The 17,067-nt window shown below is 37.2% G+C and overlaps 1 protein-coding gene across 2 annotated transcripts in view; it reads left to right on the top strand.

Moving 5' to 3' along the window:
• The window catches only part of ELP4 (elongator acetyltransferase complex subunit 4), a 233,563-nt gene that overhangs the window by 40,043 nt on the left and 176,453 nt on the right, over window positions 1-17,067 (top strand). For both annotated transcript variants that reach the window (XM_018059296.1, XM_018059295.1), the window contains exon 4: window positions 13,113-13,241. In XM_018059296.1, coding sequence (XP_017914785.1) covers window positions 13,113-13,241 — 129 coding nt within the window. The remainder of the gene's footprint in view (window positions 1-13,112; window positions 13,242-17,067) is intronic.

Genomic DNA, 17,067 nt, shown 5'->3' with positions numbered 1-17,067 from the left:
ATCTTCTGACTTATTCCATTCATCTATATTTCTGAATGCTTTTAACAATTAAAGTCACTCCTCCCCCCATAGTTTTGAATAGTTAAGTGAGGATAATGTGGAGAACATACCTTTAATTTGTAAATATTTGGTTTGATATTTAGACTGTGTTTTTATTTAGATTATGATAATCAGTAATATCTTTGGATTTGTATCTCTTTCAAACTTTCAGAAAATAAATATTTCCTCCCAAACCTCCCATAAATCAACAAAATAATATACTTACTGATACATGGATAATGCTTAAGTAGTATTAATTATACAGTTACCAAAACCTGCAAGGATCAAAAGATTTTATTTTTAAGAAGGATTTCTCATGCTGCATGGATTATGTTGCTACATAATAGCTCAGTAGTACTTCTGCTGAATTGTAAAATAGCTTAGAGAGGAGTATGATGCCCATAGTTGGTGTAATGCATTGGTAATTAAGAGGGTGGGAGGTTAAGCTTCATTAACTGCTGAGGGATTGTATCTTGGGTTTTATTATGCCCTAGAGAACATAAAAAGTGAGAAGGGTCAAACTGTTGGAATCAGATTTTGCTTGTGCATCTGCCAAAACAAAGACCACAAAATAATAAAGCAGTAAGCACAAAATGACATGAATTGAAAAGGGGAAGAAATATATTTACAATATCTTATGGATAAGGATAAATGTTTCTGGTAAAAAATAAAATATAAAATACTGGAGTATACTTTGGTATTGCAAGTTTGTAATAATTTCATTTCATATAGCTTTTTAAAAAAATAGAGTAAATAGTTCTTTTTGTCTGAAAGTATTGCCAATTTCTATATTCTTGTTAATTTTCTAACTTAATGTATTTGATTAAAAGAGATATTTTATACTTTCCATACTATCTTCTATGTGGAACTTATGATGCCTGCTTTTTATTTTTATTTACTGATGTTTATGATCCTCGTTTCCAAATATATGGGAGCTGTAAGTACCACATTGTTAAAAAGAACCAAAAATGTGATATTCTTTCTCTTAGGAAGCAAAGATATAACAGCCATACATTGCGTTCTGTTGGTGCACTGGGTTAGAAATCAAGACTGGGGATTTTCAAAAATAATGAAGGTGGATGCTGATCTGTGATTGACGGCTATAATATTTGATTATTAAAGAACTTATTCTTAGCATTCACTCAAAATAGACATTTTATCAAAACATCAATCAAATTTTTTTGTTTGATTAGATACAGGCATTGCAACAAATGGTAGAGATTACAGATACAGTGATCATCTCTGTTAGGGTCAGTGATTCGAGCAGGGTGGATCGATGATGGCATACTACAAAAATGTTAGGGCTTACAAATAAAACAACATAGTGTATGTACACTCTTACAGAAATTTCTGAATAATAGAAAACAAAAAGACTAGAGTATTTCTTTTTTTCCAAAAATATCATTTTAGGTGTATCTTTAAATCACTCATTTTTCACTTGAAGAGAACAGGAAAATGCATTTCATATTTTATATTCCTTCAGTTGCTCAGTATCATGTCATATTTTTAGTTCCTTTCATTTCTTCATGTTTAGTCCTTTGCGTTCTGTTCTACTTGTTATTCTCTTCCCAGCAGTTCTTTTTTCCTAACAGTCTTATTAAGATGTAATTGACATGTAGCTTTAATATTTTAAGGTGTACAATGTAATGATTGGATATATGTATGTAGAATAATAGCAGAATAAGTTTAGTTAATGTCCATTACCTCACATTTAGAATTTTTTCTTGTGTTGAGAACTTGTAAGATCTACTTTCTCAGCAGCTTTCAATTATACACTGTTGTTAACTATAGTCACCATGCTATACATTTATCACATACAGAATTATTTATCTTATAACGGGAATTTGTACCTTTTGATCACCGTCACCCGTTTCCCTGCTTCTGACAACTGCCAATCTGTTCTCTATTATAAGGTCATATATTTTAGATCCCTCATCTAAATCAGTGTATATAGCATTTATCTTTCTCCACCTGACTTATTTCACTTAGCAGGATGCCCTCAAGTCCACCATATTGTCACAAATGGGAGAATTTCCTTTTATTTTTTTTTAATGGCTGAGTAATGTTTTATATATATGTATATATATATAATATTTTCTTCATTCATCTCTTGGTGGATATTTAGGTTGTTTCTATGCCTTGACTATTGTAAAATATACAGCAGTGAAAATGGAGGTACAGATATCTCTTTGATAGAAGATTTCATCTCCTTCAGATATATACCTAGAAGTAGAATTGCTAGATCATATGATAGTTCTGTTGAGGAATTTTTTGAGGAACTTCCATACCATTTTCCATAGTAGCTGTACCAATTTACGTTTCCACCAACAGTTCACAAGGGTTCCCTTTTCTCCATTCCCTTTTCTCTACATCCTTCCCAGAACTTGTTATCTCTTTTTTATAACAGCCATTCTAAAAGGTACATTAAATAAAATGTATTTTTTGAAATTTTATGTTTAATGAAAAATATGTCTAACAATATGTCTTAATAATGTCTCCATTAAAAGGTGTTACCAGTTTTTATTTTTACACATTCTACCTCTTCACTTCTTTTTTTATACTGCTGAATTGTATCTTCAGTTATTTTCTTCAGAAAAGTTGGTGACGGGTAAGCTTTTGAAACACTGTATGGCTCGATGGACGTGAGTCTGAGTGAGCTCCGGGAGTTGGTGATGGACAGGGAGACCTGGCGTGCTGCGATTCATGGGGTCGCAAAGAGTCAGACACGACTGAGTGACTGAACTGAACTGTTGCCTTTTTAAAACATATTTTGTGCTTAGAGTTAATAGATAATTTTCCTGGATGGAAAATTCCAGGTTTAATATCAGATTTCCACATATTTTGAAAACATTTTTTTCCTTGTCACTTAAAATCCAGTGTTACTGAAATATCTAATGCAGTCTATCTCTTGGCCACTAGTAACCTCTAGTCTGCTTACCACCTTAATAGTTTGTCTAGAATTTCACATGTATGAAATCATGCAGTATATAATGTTTTATATCTGGCTTCTTTCATTTAACGTAATGATTTTTAGATTAACCATATTCTTATATGTATCAGTAGAGTTTGTTCCGCTGACTAACTGTTTTAGCCATCTACCAGTTGATTGACATCTGGGTTTCCCCTGTTGACTGTTAAATGAAGTTGTGACCATCCATGTACATGTCTTTGTATGGACATGTTTTCATTTCTCTTTGGCAGATACCTAAGAAGATAATTGCTGGATCATATTGAAAGTGAATGTTCACTTTTTAGAGAAATTTCCAAACTCTTCTCTAAAGTAGCTGCTCAGTTTAGATTTTTTAGCGGTGTGTAAGAATTCCAGCCACCTGCTTTCTTTTTAACAGTTTGTGTGACCATTTTTTAAATTTTATGTTAATAATTCCAGTGCACATATAGTGATAACTTGTGGTTTTAACATGCATGTTCCTAATCACCAAAGGTTGAGGGCATGAGGAGAAAGGGGCAACAGAGGATGAGATGATTGGATGGCATCATCAACCCAACGGACGCGAGTTTGAGCAAGCTCTGGGAGATAGTGAAGGACAGGCAAACCTGGCGCGCTGCAGTCCACGGGGTCACAGAGTCGGACACAACTGAGCGACTGAACACCAATAACAATAATTAATGATATCAAGCGTCTTTTCTTGCGTTTGCCATCCATATATCTTTTGGTAGAGTGTTCAGCTCTTTTGTCCACCTGTTATTGGACTATTTGCATTTTTGTCATTGAGTTATGTGTTCTTTTATATTCTGGATATAAATTCTCTATCAGATAAGTGTTTAGCAAATATCTACTCGCAATCTATAGCTTGCTTCTTTGTTTTCTTAACAGTGTCATTTGAAAAACATTTTCAAAGTTCAGTATATTTCATGCTATGTTTTTGTCCTATTTAAGAAAAATCTGAATCACTCAGAGGTCAGCAAACTTTCCTTTAAAGGACTAGTTGGTAAATGTTTCTAGCTTTGCAGACCATGTGGTCTCTGTTACAGCTACTCAGTTCTGCTATTGTATCACTAAGGCAGACAGTTCCTAAACAAAGGAGGATGACTATGTTATAATAAAACTTTGTTTACAAAAACAGATGACTGGTTGGATTTGGCCCAGTTTACTGATTCCTGGGATACCTAAAAACCACTATTTTCTCCTCTGTTGTTTTCTAGGAATTTGTTGTTATCCTCTCTCTATTAAATTCCCTTGGCATCTGTGTAGAAAACCAATTAAAAAAACTACTGAATCTCTTCCCTAACTTTCTTTTCTGTTCCATTGAATCATATCTATCTTAAATGGACTTCCGTCTTTCTGGTTTTATGTCTTGAAATTAGGTATTTTAAGTCCTAACTTTCTCCTTTTTCAAGTTGTTTTGGCTACTATAGGGCTTTTGCATTTCTGAATAAAGTTTAGATTCAGCTCAGCAGTTCATATGAAAAAGCTCGCTAGAATTATTCTTTTTCTTCTTACTTTCTTCCCTCTGTCCTTTGTTGTTGATAATTTCCCTTACTATCTTCAAGTTCATTGATTTGCAGCCTACTCATGGCATTTCCTTTCTATATTGTTTTGAACGAATTCCCTTAATTGTACTGTTAATTTAATGAAATTGCTTGATTTTAATGAGTTAACTTATAATCCCTGCTGTTATAAGTTATGCTTTTCTTTTCTATCAAATGAGTTTTTGTTGGCTATCCAAATATACAGATTACTACATTAAGCAAACCCCTAAACAACAACATTAAGCAAAGGAAACAGCAATAATAAAGACTCAGAGGTAGAGAAGCTCAGGACTTACTGGGTAAGTAAGTCTTACACATTTTTCACTTTGTAAGAGAACAGTATGAAAGAAGGTACAAACTACAATATCTTCTTTCTGAGATACTTAAGAGTCAACTGAGAGCTCTGTTGCTACATGCTGCCCTGATCCAGGAGAGGGAATTAACTAAGGAAATAATTGTAGAGAAAGTAAGGAGCAGGAAGAATTGACAGAAAGAATGAAAGACAATAACCTGACTTCTTATATACTTTGAGTTTGACATGTAGTTGAACATTCAGGTAGAATATCCAGAAGGCCATTAAAAATCTAAGTCCAGAAATTACAGAATGATTGGAAACAGATTTGTTAGCCATCATTTATTACACCCTCAAACATTTACTGAATGCTTACTGTGTGCCAGACACTATGTTATAGACTGAATGTTTGTGTTCCCCAACCCTCCCCTCCACCACCCCCCCACCAGGGATACACGTCCTTCTCTCATGCAAAAAACATTTAGTCCAACCCCATAACCAGTGCTGACTGAACATGTGAAACTAGACAAGTTAGATGGTTCCATAGTACAGTGGTGGGACAGGCATAGGAAAGACATTTCAAATCCAAGGGAGAAAACAGAAAGAAGGAATGGTTGATGTATCCCAAGCAGGTCTTAAATTTAACAAAGTAATTTCAAAAGATTTTCAGGCCCAAGAATATGCCTCTTAGGTTCAATCCCCTGGCTCCTAGACGCACTGGGGTGGTAATTTCACACCCTTTCACCTGGTCAGTCAGTCAGTCAGTCGCTAAGTCATGTCCGACTGTTTGTGACTGCATGCATTGCAGCTCACCAGGCTTCCGTGTCCATTACCAACTCCCGGAGCTTGCTCAAACTCACGTCCATCGAATTGGTGATGCCATCCAACCATCTCATGCTCTGTCATCCCCTTCTCCTGCCTTCAATTTTTCCCAGCATCAGGGTCTTTTCCAGTAAGTCTGTTCTTCAAGTCAGGTGGCCAAAGTATTGGAGCTTCAGTGTCAGCATCAATCCTTCCAGTGAATATTCAGGACTGATTTCCTTAAGGATTTACTGGTTTGATCTCCTTGCAGTCCAAGGGACTTTCAAGAGTCTTCTCCAATACCACAGTTCAAAAGCATCACTTCTTTGGCACTCAGCTTTCTTTATAGTCCAACTCTCACATCCGTACATGACCACTGGAAAAACCATAACTTTGATAGATGGACCTTTGTTGGCAAAGTAATGTCTCTGTTTTTAATATACTGTCTAGGTTGGTCATGTCTTTTCTTCCAAGGAGCAAGCAACTTTTAATTTCATGGTTACAGTGACCATCTGCAGTGATTTTGGAGCCCAAGAAAGTAAAGCCTCTCACTGTTTCCATTGTTTCCCCATTTGCCATGAAGTGATGGGACCGGTTGCCATGATCTTCGTTTATTGAATGTTGAGTTTTAAGCCAGGTTTTTTCACTCTCCTCTTTCAGTTTCATCAAGAGGCTCTTCAGTTCCTTTTCACTTTCTGCCATAAGGGTGCTGTCATCTGCATGTCTGAGATTATTGATATTTCTCCCAGCAATATTGATTCCAGCTTGTGCTTCATCCACCCTGGCATTTCGCATGATGTACTCTGCATATAAGTTAAATAAGTTAAATAAGCAGGGTAACAATATACAAGCTTGATGTACTCCTTTCCCAATTTTGAACCAGTCTATTGTTTTATGTCTGGTTCTAACTGTTCTTCTTGACCTGCGTACAGGTTTCATAGGAGGCAGGTAAGGTGGTCTGGTATTCCCATCTCTTGAAGAATTTTCCACAGTTTGTTATGATCCATACAGTCAAAGGCTTTGGCATAGTCAATGAAGCAGAAGTAGATGTTTTTTCTGGAATTCTCTAGCTTTGCTTTCTCTGAGCATTACTTCGCTATTGTGTGAGATGAGTGCACTTGTGTGGTAGTTTGAACATTCTTTGGCATTGCCTTTCTTTGGGATTGGAATGAAAACTGACCTTTTCCAGTCCTGTGGCCACTGCTGTGTTTTCCAAATTTGCTGGCATATACAGTGCAGCACTTTCCCAGCATCATCTTTTAGGATTTGAAATAGCTCAGCTGGAATTATGTGACATCACTGACTCGATGGACATGAGTTTGAGTAAGCTCTGGGAGTTGGTGATGGACAGGGAAGCCTGGCATGCTGCAGTCCATGGGGTTACAAAGAGTCGGACACAACTGAGCTACTTAAGTGAACTGAACTGAGCTTTTTTCATACTGATGCTTCCTAAGGCCCACTTGAGTTTGAACTCCAGGATGTCTGGCTCTAGGTGAGTGATCACACCATCGTGGTTATCTGGGTTATGAAGATCTTTTTTGTATAGTTCTTCTGTGTATTCTTCCCACCTTAGTATCTTCTTCTTTAGGTCCATACAGTTTCTGTCCTTCATTGTGCCTGTCTTTGCATGAAACGATCCTTTGGAATTTCTGATTTTCTTGAAGATATCTCCAGTCTTTCCCATCCTATTGTTTTCCTCTGTTTCTTTGCATTCATCACTGAGGAAGGCTTTCATATCTCTCCTTGTTATTCTTTGGAACTGTGCATTCAGATGGATATATTTTTCCTTTGCCTTTCGCTTCTCTCCTTTTCTCAGCTATTTGTAAGGCCTCCTCAGACAACCATTTTACCTTTTTGCTTTTACTTTTCTTGGGGATGATTTTGATCACCGCCTCCTATACAGTGTTATGAACCTCTGTCCACAGTTCTTCAGGCACTCTATCAGATCTAATCCCTTGAATCTATATATCACTTCCACTGTATAATCGTAAGGGATTTGATTTAGGTCATACCTGAACGGTCTAGTGGTTTTCCCCACTTTCTTCAATTTAAGTCTGAATTTGGCAATAAGGAGCCAAATTGGCTTCATGATCTGAGCCACAGTCAGCTCCTGGTCTTGTTTTTGCTAACTATATAGAACTTCATCTTCAGCTGCAAATAATATAATCAATCTGATTTTAGTATTGACCATCTGATGATGTCCATGTGTAGAGTTGTCTGTTGTATCTTTGGAAGAGGGTGTTTGCTATGACCAATGAATTTCTTGGCAAAACTCTATTACCCTTTGACCTACTTCATTTTATACTCCAAGGCCAAACTTGCCTGTTACTCCAGTTATCTCTTGACTTCCTACATTTGGATTCCAGTCCTCTGTGATGAAAAAGATCTCTATTTTTGGTGTTAGTTCTAGAAGATCTTACTAGGTCCTCATGGAACCATTCAACTGCAGCTTCTTCAGCATTAGTGGTTGGGGCCTAGACTTGGATTACTGTGTTATTGAATAATTTGCCTTGGAAACGAACAGAGATCATTATGTCATTTTTGAGACTGCACCCAAGTACTACATTTTAGACCCTTTTGTTGACTGTTAGGGCTACTCCATTTCTTCTAAGGGTTTCTTGCCCACAGTAGTAGATGTAATGCTCATCTGAATTAAATTCACCCATTCCGGTCCATTTTAGTTCACTGATTCCTAAAATGTCAACGTTCACTCTTGCCATCTCCTGTTTGACCATTTCCAGCTTGCCTTGAATCATGGACCTAGCAGTCTAGGTTCCTCTGCAGTGTTGTTCTTTACAGCATCGGACTTCACTTGCATCACCAGTCACGTCCACAACTGTGCGTTTTTTTCGCTTTGGTTCCGTCTCTTCATTCTTTCTGGAGTTATTTCTCTACTCTTCTCCAGTAGCATATTAAGCACCTACCAACCTGGGGAGTTCATCTTTCAGTGTCCCATCTTTTTGCCTTTTCATACTGTTCATGGGGTTCTCAAGGCAAGAATAATGAAGTGGTTTGCCATTCCCTTCTCCAGGGAACCACGTTTTGTCAGGACTCTCCACCATGACCCATCCATCTTGGGTGTCCCTACATGGCATAGCTCATAGTTTCACTGAGTTAGACAAGGCTGTGATCCGTGTAATCAGTCTGGTTAGTTTTCTCTAGTTGTGGTTTTCATTCTGTCTGCCCGCTGATGGATGAGGATAAGAAGCTTATGTCCTTCCTTGGGAAGGACAGGCTATGGGTAAAACTGGGTCTTGCTCTGGTGGGTGGGGCTATGTTCAGTAAATCTTTAATCCAATTTTCTGCTGATGGGTGGGGCTGTGTTCCCTCCCTATAGTTTGGTCTGAGGCCAAACTATGGTAGGGGTAATAGTGGTAATGGGTCCTCCTTCAAAAGAACTTATGCCAACACACTGGGCTCCCAGAACCTTTGTAATCAGTGCCCCTGACCCCACAGCAGGCCACTGTTGACACACACCTCCACTGGAGACTCCCAAACAGTCAGAGGCAAGTCTGGCTCAGTCTCTTATGGGGTCACTGCTCCTTTCTCCCGGAGAAGGCAATGGCACCCCACTCCAGTACTCTTGCCTGGAAAATCCCATGGACAGAGGAGCCTGGTGGGCTGCAGTCCATGGGGTCGCTAAGAGTTGGACACGACTGAGTGACTTCGCTTTCACTTTTCACTTTCATGCATTGGACAAGGCAATGGCAACCCACTCCAGTATTCTTGCCTGGGAAATCCCGGGGACGGGGGAGCCTGGTGGGCTGCTGTCTATGGGGTCGCACAGAGTCAGACATGACTGAAGCGACTTAGCAGCAGCAGCAGCAGCTCCTTTTCCTGGGTCCTGGTACACACAACGTTTTGTTGTGCTCTCCAAGAGTCTGTTTTTCTGGCGTTCTCAGCCCTTTTGCTGAATCCTGAAGTTGGAAAATCTGTTGTGGGCCCTAGAACTTTGGCAGCATTGCGAGAACTTCTTTGGTATAATTGTTCTCCAGTTTGTGGGTGGTGTATTGGCGGTTCTATAGTGACGCTAATGGCGACCTCCTCCAAGAGGACTTAGGCCGCATGCCGTGCCTCCCAGGTCTGCTGCAGCCAGAGCTCCTGCCCCTGAGTCAGGTCACTGCTGACCCATGCCTCTGCAGGAGACACTCAGACACTCAAAGGCAGGTCTGACTCAGTCCCTTGTGGGGATCACTGCTGCTTTCCCTCAGTCCTGGTGTGCACAGGGTTTTGTTTGTGTCCTCCAGGCATCTCTGGCAGTTCTGGGGTTTGATTCTAAAAGCGATTTTCGCCCCTCCTACCATCTTCTGGGGCTTCTCCTTTGCTCTTAGATGCAGGTATCTTTTTTTTTTGGTGTGGTTCAACATTCTCCTGTCGATGCTTGTTCAGCCGCTAGTTGCGATCTTGGTGTTTTTGCAGGAGAAGATGAGTTCACATCCTTCTATTCTGCCATTTTGTCCACGGATCCTGAATCTAAAACTTTAGAAAAAATGAAAGGAATAAATCTTTATGACTTTGGGTTAAGCAATAGTTTCTTAAATACAACACCAAAAGTATAAGCAACAAAAGAAAAAAACAATAAACTGGACTTCATCAAAATTAAAAAGTATTTTTGCATCAAAACACACTGGTGAGAAGTGAAAAGATAAAACCACAGAATGTGAGAACATATCATATATACAATAAGGATCTAATACCCAGAATAAATAAAGAATTGTTATAACTCAACAACGTAAGAACCCAGTTAAAAAGTGGGCAAAGTATATATAGACATATTTCCAAAGAAGATATACAAGTGTCCAAAACTAACACATGAAAAGAAACTCAACATCATTAGTCATCAGATGCCAATCAAAACTACAATGAGATACTACGTCACACCTACTAAGATAGCTATTTTTTCAATAAAGAAAGAAAAAAATGTTAGGATGTGGAAAAATTGGAACCCTCAAACATTGTTGGTAAGAATATAAAATGGTGCAGCCACTATGGAAAACATTTTTGTAGTTCCTGAAAAAGTTAAACAGATTTACTCTATGACCCTCTCCTAGGTATATATCCTAGAGAATTGGATATATTTGTTCACATTAAAACTCATGCATGAATATTCATAGCTGCTTTGTCATAACAGTCAAAAAGTAGAAACAATCCAGATGTCTACCAACTGATGAATAGATAAACAAATGTGACATATATCCAATCAGTGGAATATTATTCAGTCATAAAACGAAATGAAATACATACAGCAACATGGATGAACCTTGAAAACACCATGCTAAGTGAAATAAACCAGATCCAAAAGGTCATGTGTTATCTAATTCTATTTAAATTAACTGTCTAGACTAGGCTAATCCGTAAGACAGAAAGTAGATTAACGATTACTAGGACTAGGAGAAGGGGGAATGGGTAGTGACTGCTGAATGAGTGTACTGTTTCTTTTGGGAGTATTGAAAATGTTCTGAAAGTAAATAGTGGTAATGGTTGCACAACTCTTAATATACTAAAATTCACTCAACTGTACTTTAAAATACTTAAAATAATAAATTTTGTTTTATGTGAATTTTATTTCAATTGAAAGTACTTAATATATGCACATATTAATATATGTATGTTTATTATTTATATATATGAAAACATATCCTTTAGATGAATGTTACTAGTTAGAGTGTATTTTCTATACCTATTTTGAACATTTTCCTCTTTAGAAAATGAGTATCTATTTTATCAATACTGAAATTAGAATCATTGTAATTTTCACCTTATAAAAATTTTTGAAATGGTGAAATGTCCACCGTAGGAGTAGATGCCTATTTAATAAGATATATAAGGAAATGCTCACCTATTTTTATACTCTCATCTTGTTTACCTGTCTTAGCCGTATTAGTAAGAGGTCTCTAATATTTTAGGTCTAGTTCTTTAATACTATATACCTTAATATTAGAACATTTCTATTCCAGATTGATATATTTTAACTAATGAGAGACAGTGTGGTATACATTTTAAAAATATACACTGTCTCTTTTGAAAAAAAATTTTTAATGTTTTTGTTGTTGAGTTATGACCTTTGTCATAACTGTTATTAAAATGTTCCTTAGATTGAAAAAAATACAAATATTTATACTAAATGTTGCCTAATATTGACAATACAAAATATGTGGCTCTGAATAAAAGTTAGGACAGTGATTTGACTGAATTCTCATAATCGAACATTTATTGAATGCTTGACATGTGGCAGGTACCATTCTTTGCATTTACATTTTTTAGCTCATTTATTACTTACAACAAACCAATGAAGTAAATACTACTATCTGCATTTTTCCAGTATTGAGTGGAGACATGTAGAGGTGCTACAGGTGGTCAGGGTAACCACAGATACAGCTCTACTGCAAAGTCAGGATTTGAATCTGAACAATCTGGTTGCTGAATTCAAACTTATAACCTATATGCTATTTGAACTATACACATATATTTGTTTCCATTGGAGAAAATGTTGCTTTGTGTTTTATAAGAAATGAATGCTTTGCTAGGTATGATGTATTCAGAGTTTTAATGATACAACTAGTGTCTAATACTAGCATATGTTATAGACTGAATCCACTGTGAGATCTTTTAGGAGGTTACTAAAATATATGATGGTTACTATAATTTTTAGTTAACACAATTTTAAGCATAAGTAAATTTAATCCTGAAAAGTATAAATTGCAGCTTACACTAATTTATGAAGACATGCAAGATTATGTTTACTAATACAAATGCTCCACTTTATGATTATAGCTGATAAAAAACAAAATTACTGCTTGTGCTTTCCTTCTCCAAAAAGTGTGTGTACTCTTCACAAAACAATGTTTTCTATGTGTTTTCTTGTAGCCTCTCAGTAGGTCATTTTGTAGGTCAGTTTCTAAGTAAGGAAAATTGGAATTCTTTGTCTCTTCATTTAATCAAAGATTTTAAATTCTATTTTCCTTGTTAAAGTTAGAGTCATAGGCTTGCAGGTGCAAAACTAATGTTTGATATGGGCAAAATAAATGTCTTTATTTTTAGTTGTTACTTCACCCATTATTTTGGGTGAATGAGTTTTTTAAATTCTAGAATTAGAAACCAGTAAACAGATTATGCACATGCTTTATTTTTACCTTGTGGCAAACATAACAATAATTACGTATAACACAAAAGTGCTAATTCTAGACTTTAAGAGTATAAAATTTTTTTGATGATCATAGTGTCTAGCAACAGCATTTGATTTTTGCTAATATAAAAATTTGAATTTTTTTTCAAATTCTACTTCGTCAGTAAAAAGTTAAATTTCACATTTAATACTGTGTAATTCCTTCTCTACTGTAGAAATATTGATATTGTCATGATATTATGCTTGAGTCAATTTTAAAATGTCAATTTTTAATACATTGGAAAGTTCTAATATTATGATTTAAGAAAATTGTCAATTTTTTTAACCACAGATGCTTAATAATGTGTCATTCTGTTTTCTTAGAAACTTCCTGCACCATTAATTGATCATAGCTATAAAAAAGAATGCGATGAAGATATATGCGGTCATAAAATGGAATCTGACATTAAGATGAAAATAGCTTGGCGTTACCAGTTATTCCCGAAGATGGAGGCAAGTCAATAAACTCTTTCCAAAATTGGCAAATATATTTGTTTTCATTTTATAGAATCTCTTGTGATATACTTGTTACTCTTTAAATGCAATACAATTGTTTATTTAAATAATTACTTATTTGTAGGGTATCTTTTCTAGATGACTTTTTTTCCAAATTTTATTGTGAAATAATTGACATATGTCACTTTATAACGTTAATGTTTACAGCATCATGGTTTGACTTACATAAGTTGTGAAATGATTGCTACAATAGGTTCAGTTAACATCCATCATCCCATATGGATAAAATGAAAAGAAAAAGGAAAAAATATTTCTCCTTGTAATGAGAATGCTAGGATTTACTTTCTTAGCTTTCCTATATATTATTCAACAGTTTTAGCTACAGTCATCATTATGTACATTATATTCATAGTAGTTATTGTTCAGTTTCCCAGTCATGTCTGACTCCTTGTGACCACATGGACTGCAGCACACCAGGCCTCCCTGTCCCTCACCATCTCCTGGAGTTTGCCCAAGTTCATGTTCATTGCATCAGTGATGCTGTCCAGCCATTTCATCCTCTGCCGATATCTTCTCCTTCTGCCCTCAATCTTTCCCAGCCTCAGGGAAGAGTCGTCTGTTCGCATCAGATGATCAAAATACTGGAGCTTCAGCTCCAGCATCAGTCCTTCCAGTGAATATTCAGACTTGATCTCCCTTAAAATTGACTGGTTTGATCTCCTTGCTGTCTAAGGGACTTTGAGGAGTCTTCTCCAGCACCGCACTTTGAAGGCGTCAACTCTTTGGTGTTCTGCCTTCTTTATAGTCCAGCTCTCACAACCCCATGTGACCACTGGGAAGACCTTAGCCTTAACTAATATGGACCTTTGTCAGCAGAGAAATGTCCCTGCTTTTCCGTACATTGTCTAGGTTTGTCATTGCTTTCATGCCAAGAAAGTAATCATCTTCTGATTTCATGGCTGCAGTCACCATCTGCAGTGATTTTGGAGACTAAGAAGAGGATACCTGTCACTATTTACACATTTTCCCCTTCTGTTTGTCATGCAGTGATGGAGCTGGATGCCACAATCTGAGTTCTTAGTTTTTTTTAATATTTAGTCTTAAGCCAGCTCTTTCACTCTCCTCCTTCACCCTCGAAAGAGGCTCTTAGTTTCTTTTCACTTTCTGCCGTTAGAGTGGTGTCATCCGTATATCTGAGATTGTTGATGTTTCTCCCGCCTCTCTTGATTCTGACTTTTAACTCATCAATCCTGGCATTTCTCATGATATGCTCAGCGTATAGGTTAAACAAACAGGGTGACAACAGACAACCCTGTTGTACTCGTTTCTCAATCTTGAACCAATCAGTTTTTCCATAAATGTTTCTAACTGTTGCTTCTTGACCCGCATACATGTTTCTCAAGAGACAGGTAAGATGGTCTGGTATTCCCATCTCTCTAAGAACTTTCCACAGTTTATCATGATCCACACAGTCAAAGGCTTTAGCACAGTGGATAAAACAGAGATAGATGTTTTTCTGAAATTCCCTTGCTTTCTGTATAATCCAGAGAATGTTGGCAATTTGATCTCTAGTTCCTTTTTCTTTTCTGTAACCAACTTGGACATCTGGAAGTTCTTGGTTCACATAATGCTAGCATCAAGATTTTAAGCATGACCTTACTAGAATGGGAGATGATTGCAGTTGTCCAGTGATTATCACATTCTTTGATACTACCATTCTTGGGAGTTGGGATGAGGATTGACCTTTTCAATCCTGTGGCCACTGCTGGGTCTTCCAGATTTGCTGACATAATGAATGCAAAACTTTGACGACATCCTCCTTTAGGGATTTGAATAGTTCTGCTGGAATTTCATTGCCTCCACTAGATTTATTAGCAACAGTGCTTCTTGAGGCCCACTTGACTTTGAGCTAGCTCCAAAATGTCTGGCTCTGGGTGACTAAGATCTTTTTTATACAGTTCTGTGTATTCTTTCCATCTCTTCTTTATATCTTCAGCATCTACTAGGTCTTTGTAATTTTTATCCTTTATTGTGCCCATCTTTGGGTAGAATGCTTCATTGATGTTTCCAGTTTTCCTGAAGAGATCTCTAGTCTTTCCCCTTTAGTTGTTTTCTTCTATAATTAAGCACTGTTCATTGAAGAAGGCTTTCTTTTCTTCTCCAATTTATTCTTTGAAACTCTTGTGTTTAGTTGGATGTACCTTTCCCTCTCTCCCTTGCTTTTTATGTCTCTTTGTTCTTCTGCTGTTTGTAAAGCCTTGTATAACTCAATAAAGCTATGAGCCATGCAGTGCAGGGCCACCCCAGATGGACAGGTGATAGCAGAGAGTTCTGACAAAACGTGACCTTCTAGAGGAGGGAATCGTAAACTACCCTAGTATACTTGTCGGGAGAACTTCATGAACTGTATAAAAGGGCAAAAATATATAACACCAAAAGATGAGTCCCCTAGGTCTTAAGGTGTCCAATATGCTAATGGGGAAGAACAGAGGAGAATTACCAATAGCCCCAGAATGAATGAAGTGGCTGAGCCAAAGCAGATATGATGCTCAGTTGTGGATGTGTCTGGCGACAAAAGTAAAATCTGATGCTGCTAGGAACAGTATTGTATGGGAACCTGGAATGTTAGGTCCATGAATCAAGGAAAATTGGACGTGGTCAAGCAGGAGATGGTAAGAATGAACATCGACATCCTAGGAATCAGCAAAATAAAAGGGACAGGAATTGGCAAATTTAATTCAGATGACCATTATATATACAACTGTGGGCAAGAATCCCATAGAAGACAGAGTAGCCCTCATAATCAACAAGAGTCTAAAATACAGTACTTGGGTACAACCTCAAAAATGACAGAATGATCTTACTTCCAAGGCAAGCCATTCAACATCACAGTAATCCAAGTCTATGCCCCTACCACCAGTGCTGAAGAAGCTGAGGTTGACCAGTTCTATGAAAACCTAGAGGACCTGCTAGAACTAACACCTAAAAAAACTGTTCTATTCATCTTTGGGGATAGGAATGCAAAAGATGGAAGTCAAGATATTCCTGGAGTCCTAGAGTAACAGGCAAGTTCAGCCTTGGAGAAAAAAAGGAAGCAGGGCAAAGGCCAACTGAATTCTTCCAAGAGAATGCACTAGTCATAGCAAATACCCTTTTTCAACAAGACAAGAGACAACTTTACACATGGACATCACCAAATGATCAATACCGAAATCAAATTGATTACATTTTTTGTGGCCAAAGATGGAAAAGCTGTATACAGTCAGCAAAAACAAGACCTGGAACTGACTGTGGCTCAGATCATCAGCAAAATTCAGCTTAACTAAAGAAAACCGGGAAAAAAGACTAGGCCTGCCAGTATGACTTAAATCAAATCCCATATGAATTCACAGTGGAGGTAAAAAATAGATTCAAGGTACTAGATCTAGTTAACAGTGTGCCTAAAGAACTATTAACAGAGGTCTGTAACACTATACAGGAGGAGATGATCAAAACCATCCCAAAGAAAAAGAGGACTGAAATGGTATGGACCTAACAGAAGCAGAAGATATTAAGAAAAGGTGGCAAGAATACACAGAAGAACTATACAAAAAAGATCTTCATGACCAAGATAACCACGATGCTGTGATCACTCACCTAGAACCAAACATCCTGGAATGCGAAGTCAAATGGGCCTTAGGAAACATCTCTACGAACAAAGCTAGTGGAAGTGATGGAATTCCAGTTGAGCTATTTCAAATCCTAAAAGATGATGTTGTGAAAGTGCTACACTCAACATGCCAGCAAATTTGGAAACCTCAGCAGTCACCACAGGACAGTTTTC

Source organism: Capra hircus, chromosome 15 (assembly GCF_001704415.2).
Source record: "Capra hircus breed San Clemente chromosome 15, ASM170441v1, whole genome shotgun sequence".
Taxonomy (NCBI): domain Eukaryota; kingdom Metazoa; phylum Chordata; class Mammalia; order Artiodactyla; family Bovidae; genus Capra; species Capra hircus.
The sequence above is the reverse complement of the archived record's forward strand: the minus strand, read 5'-3'. Positions and strand labels throughout refer to the sequence as shown.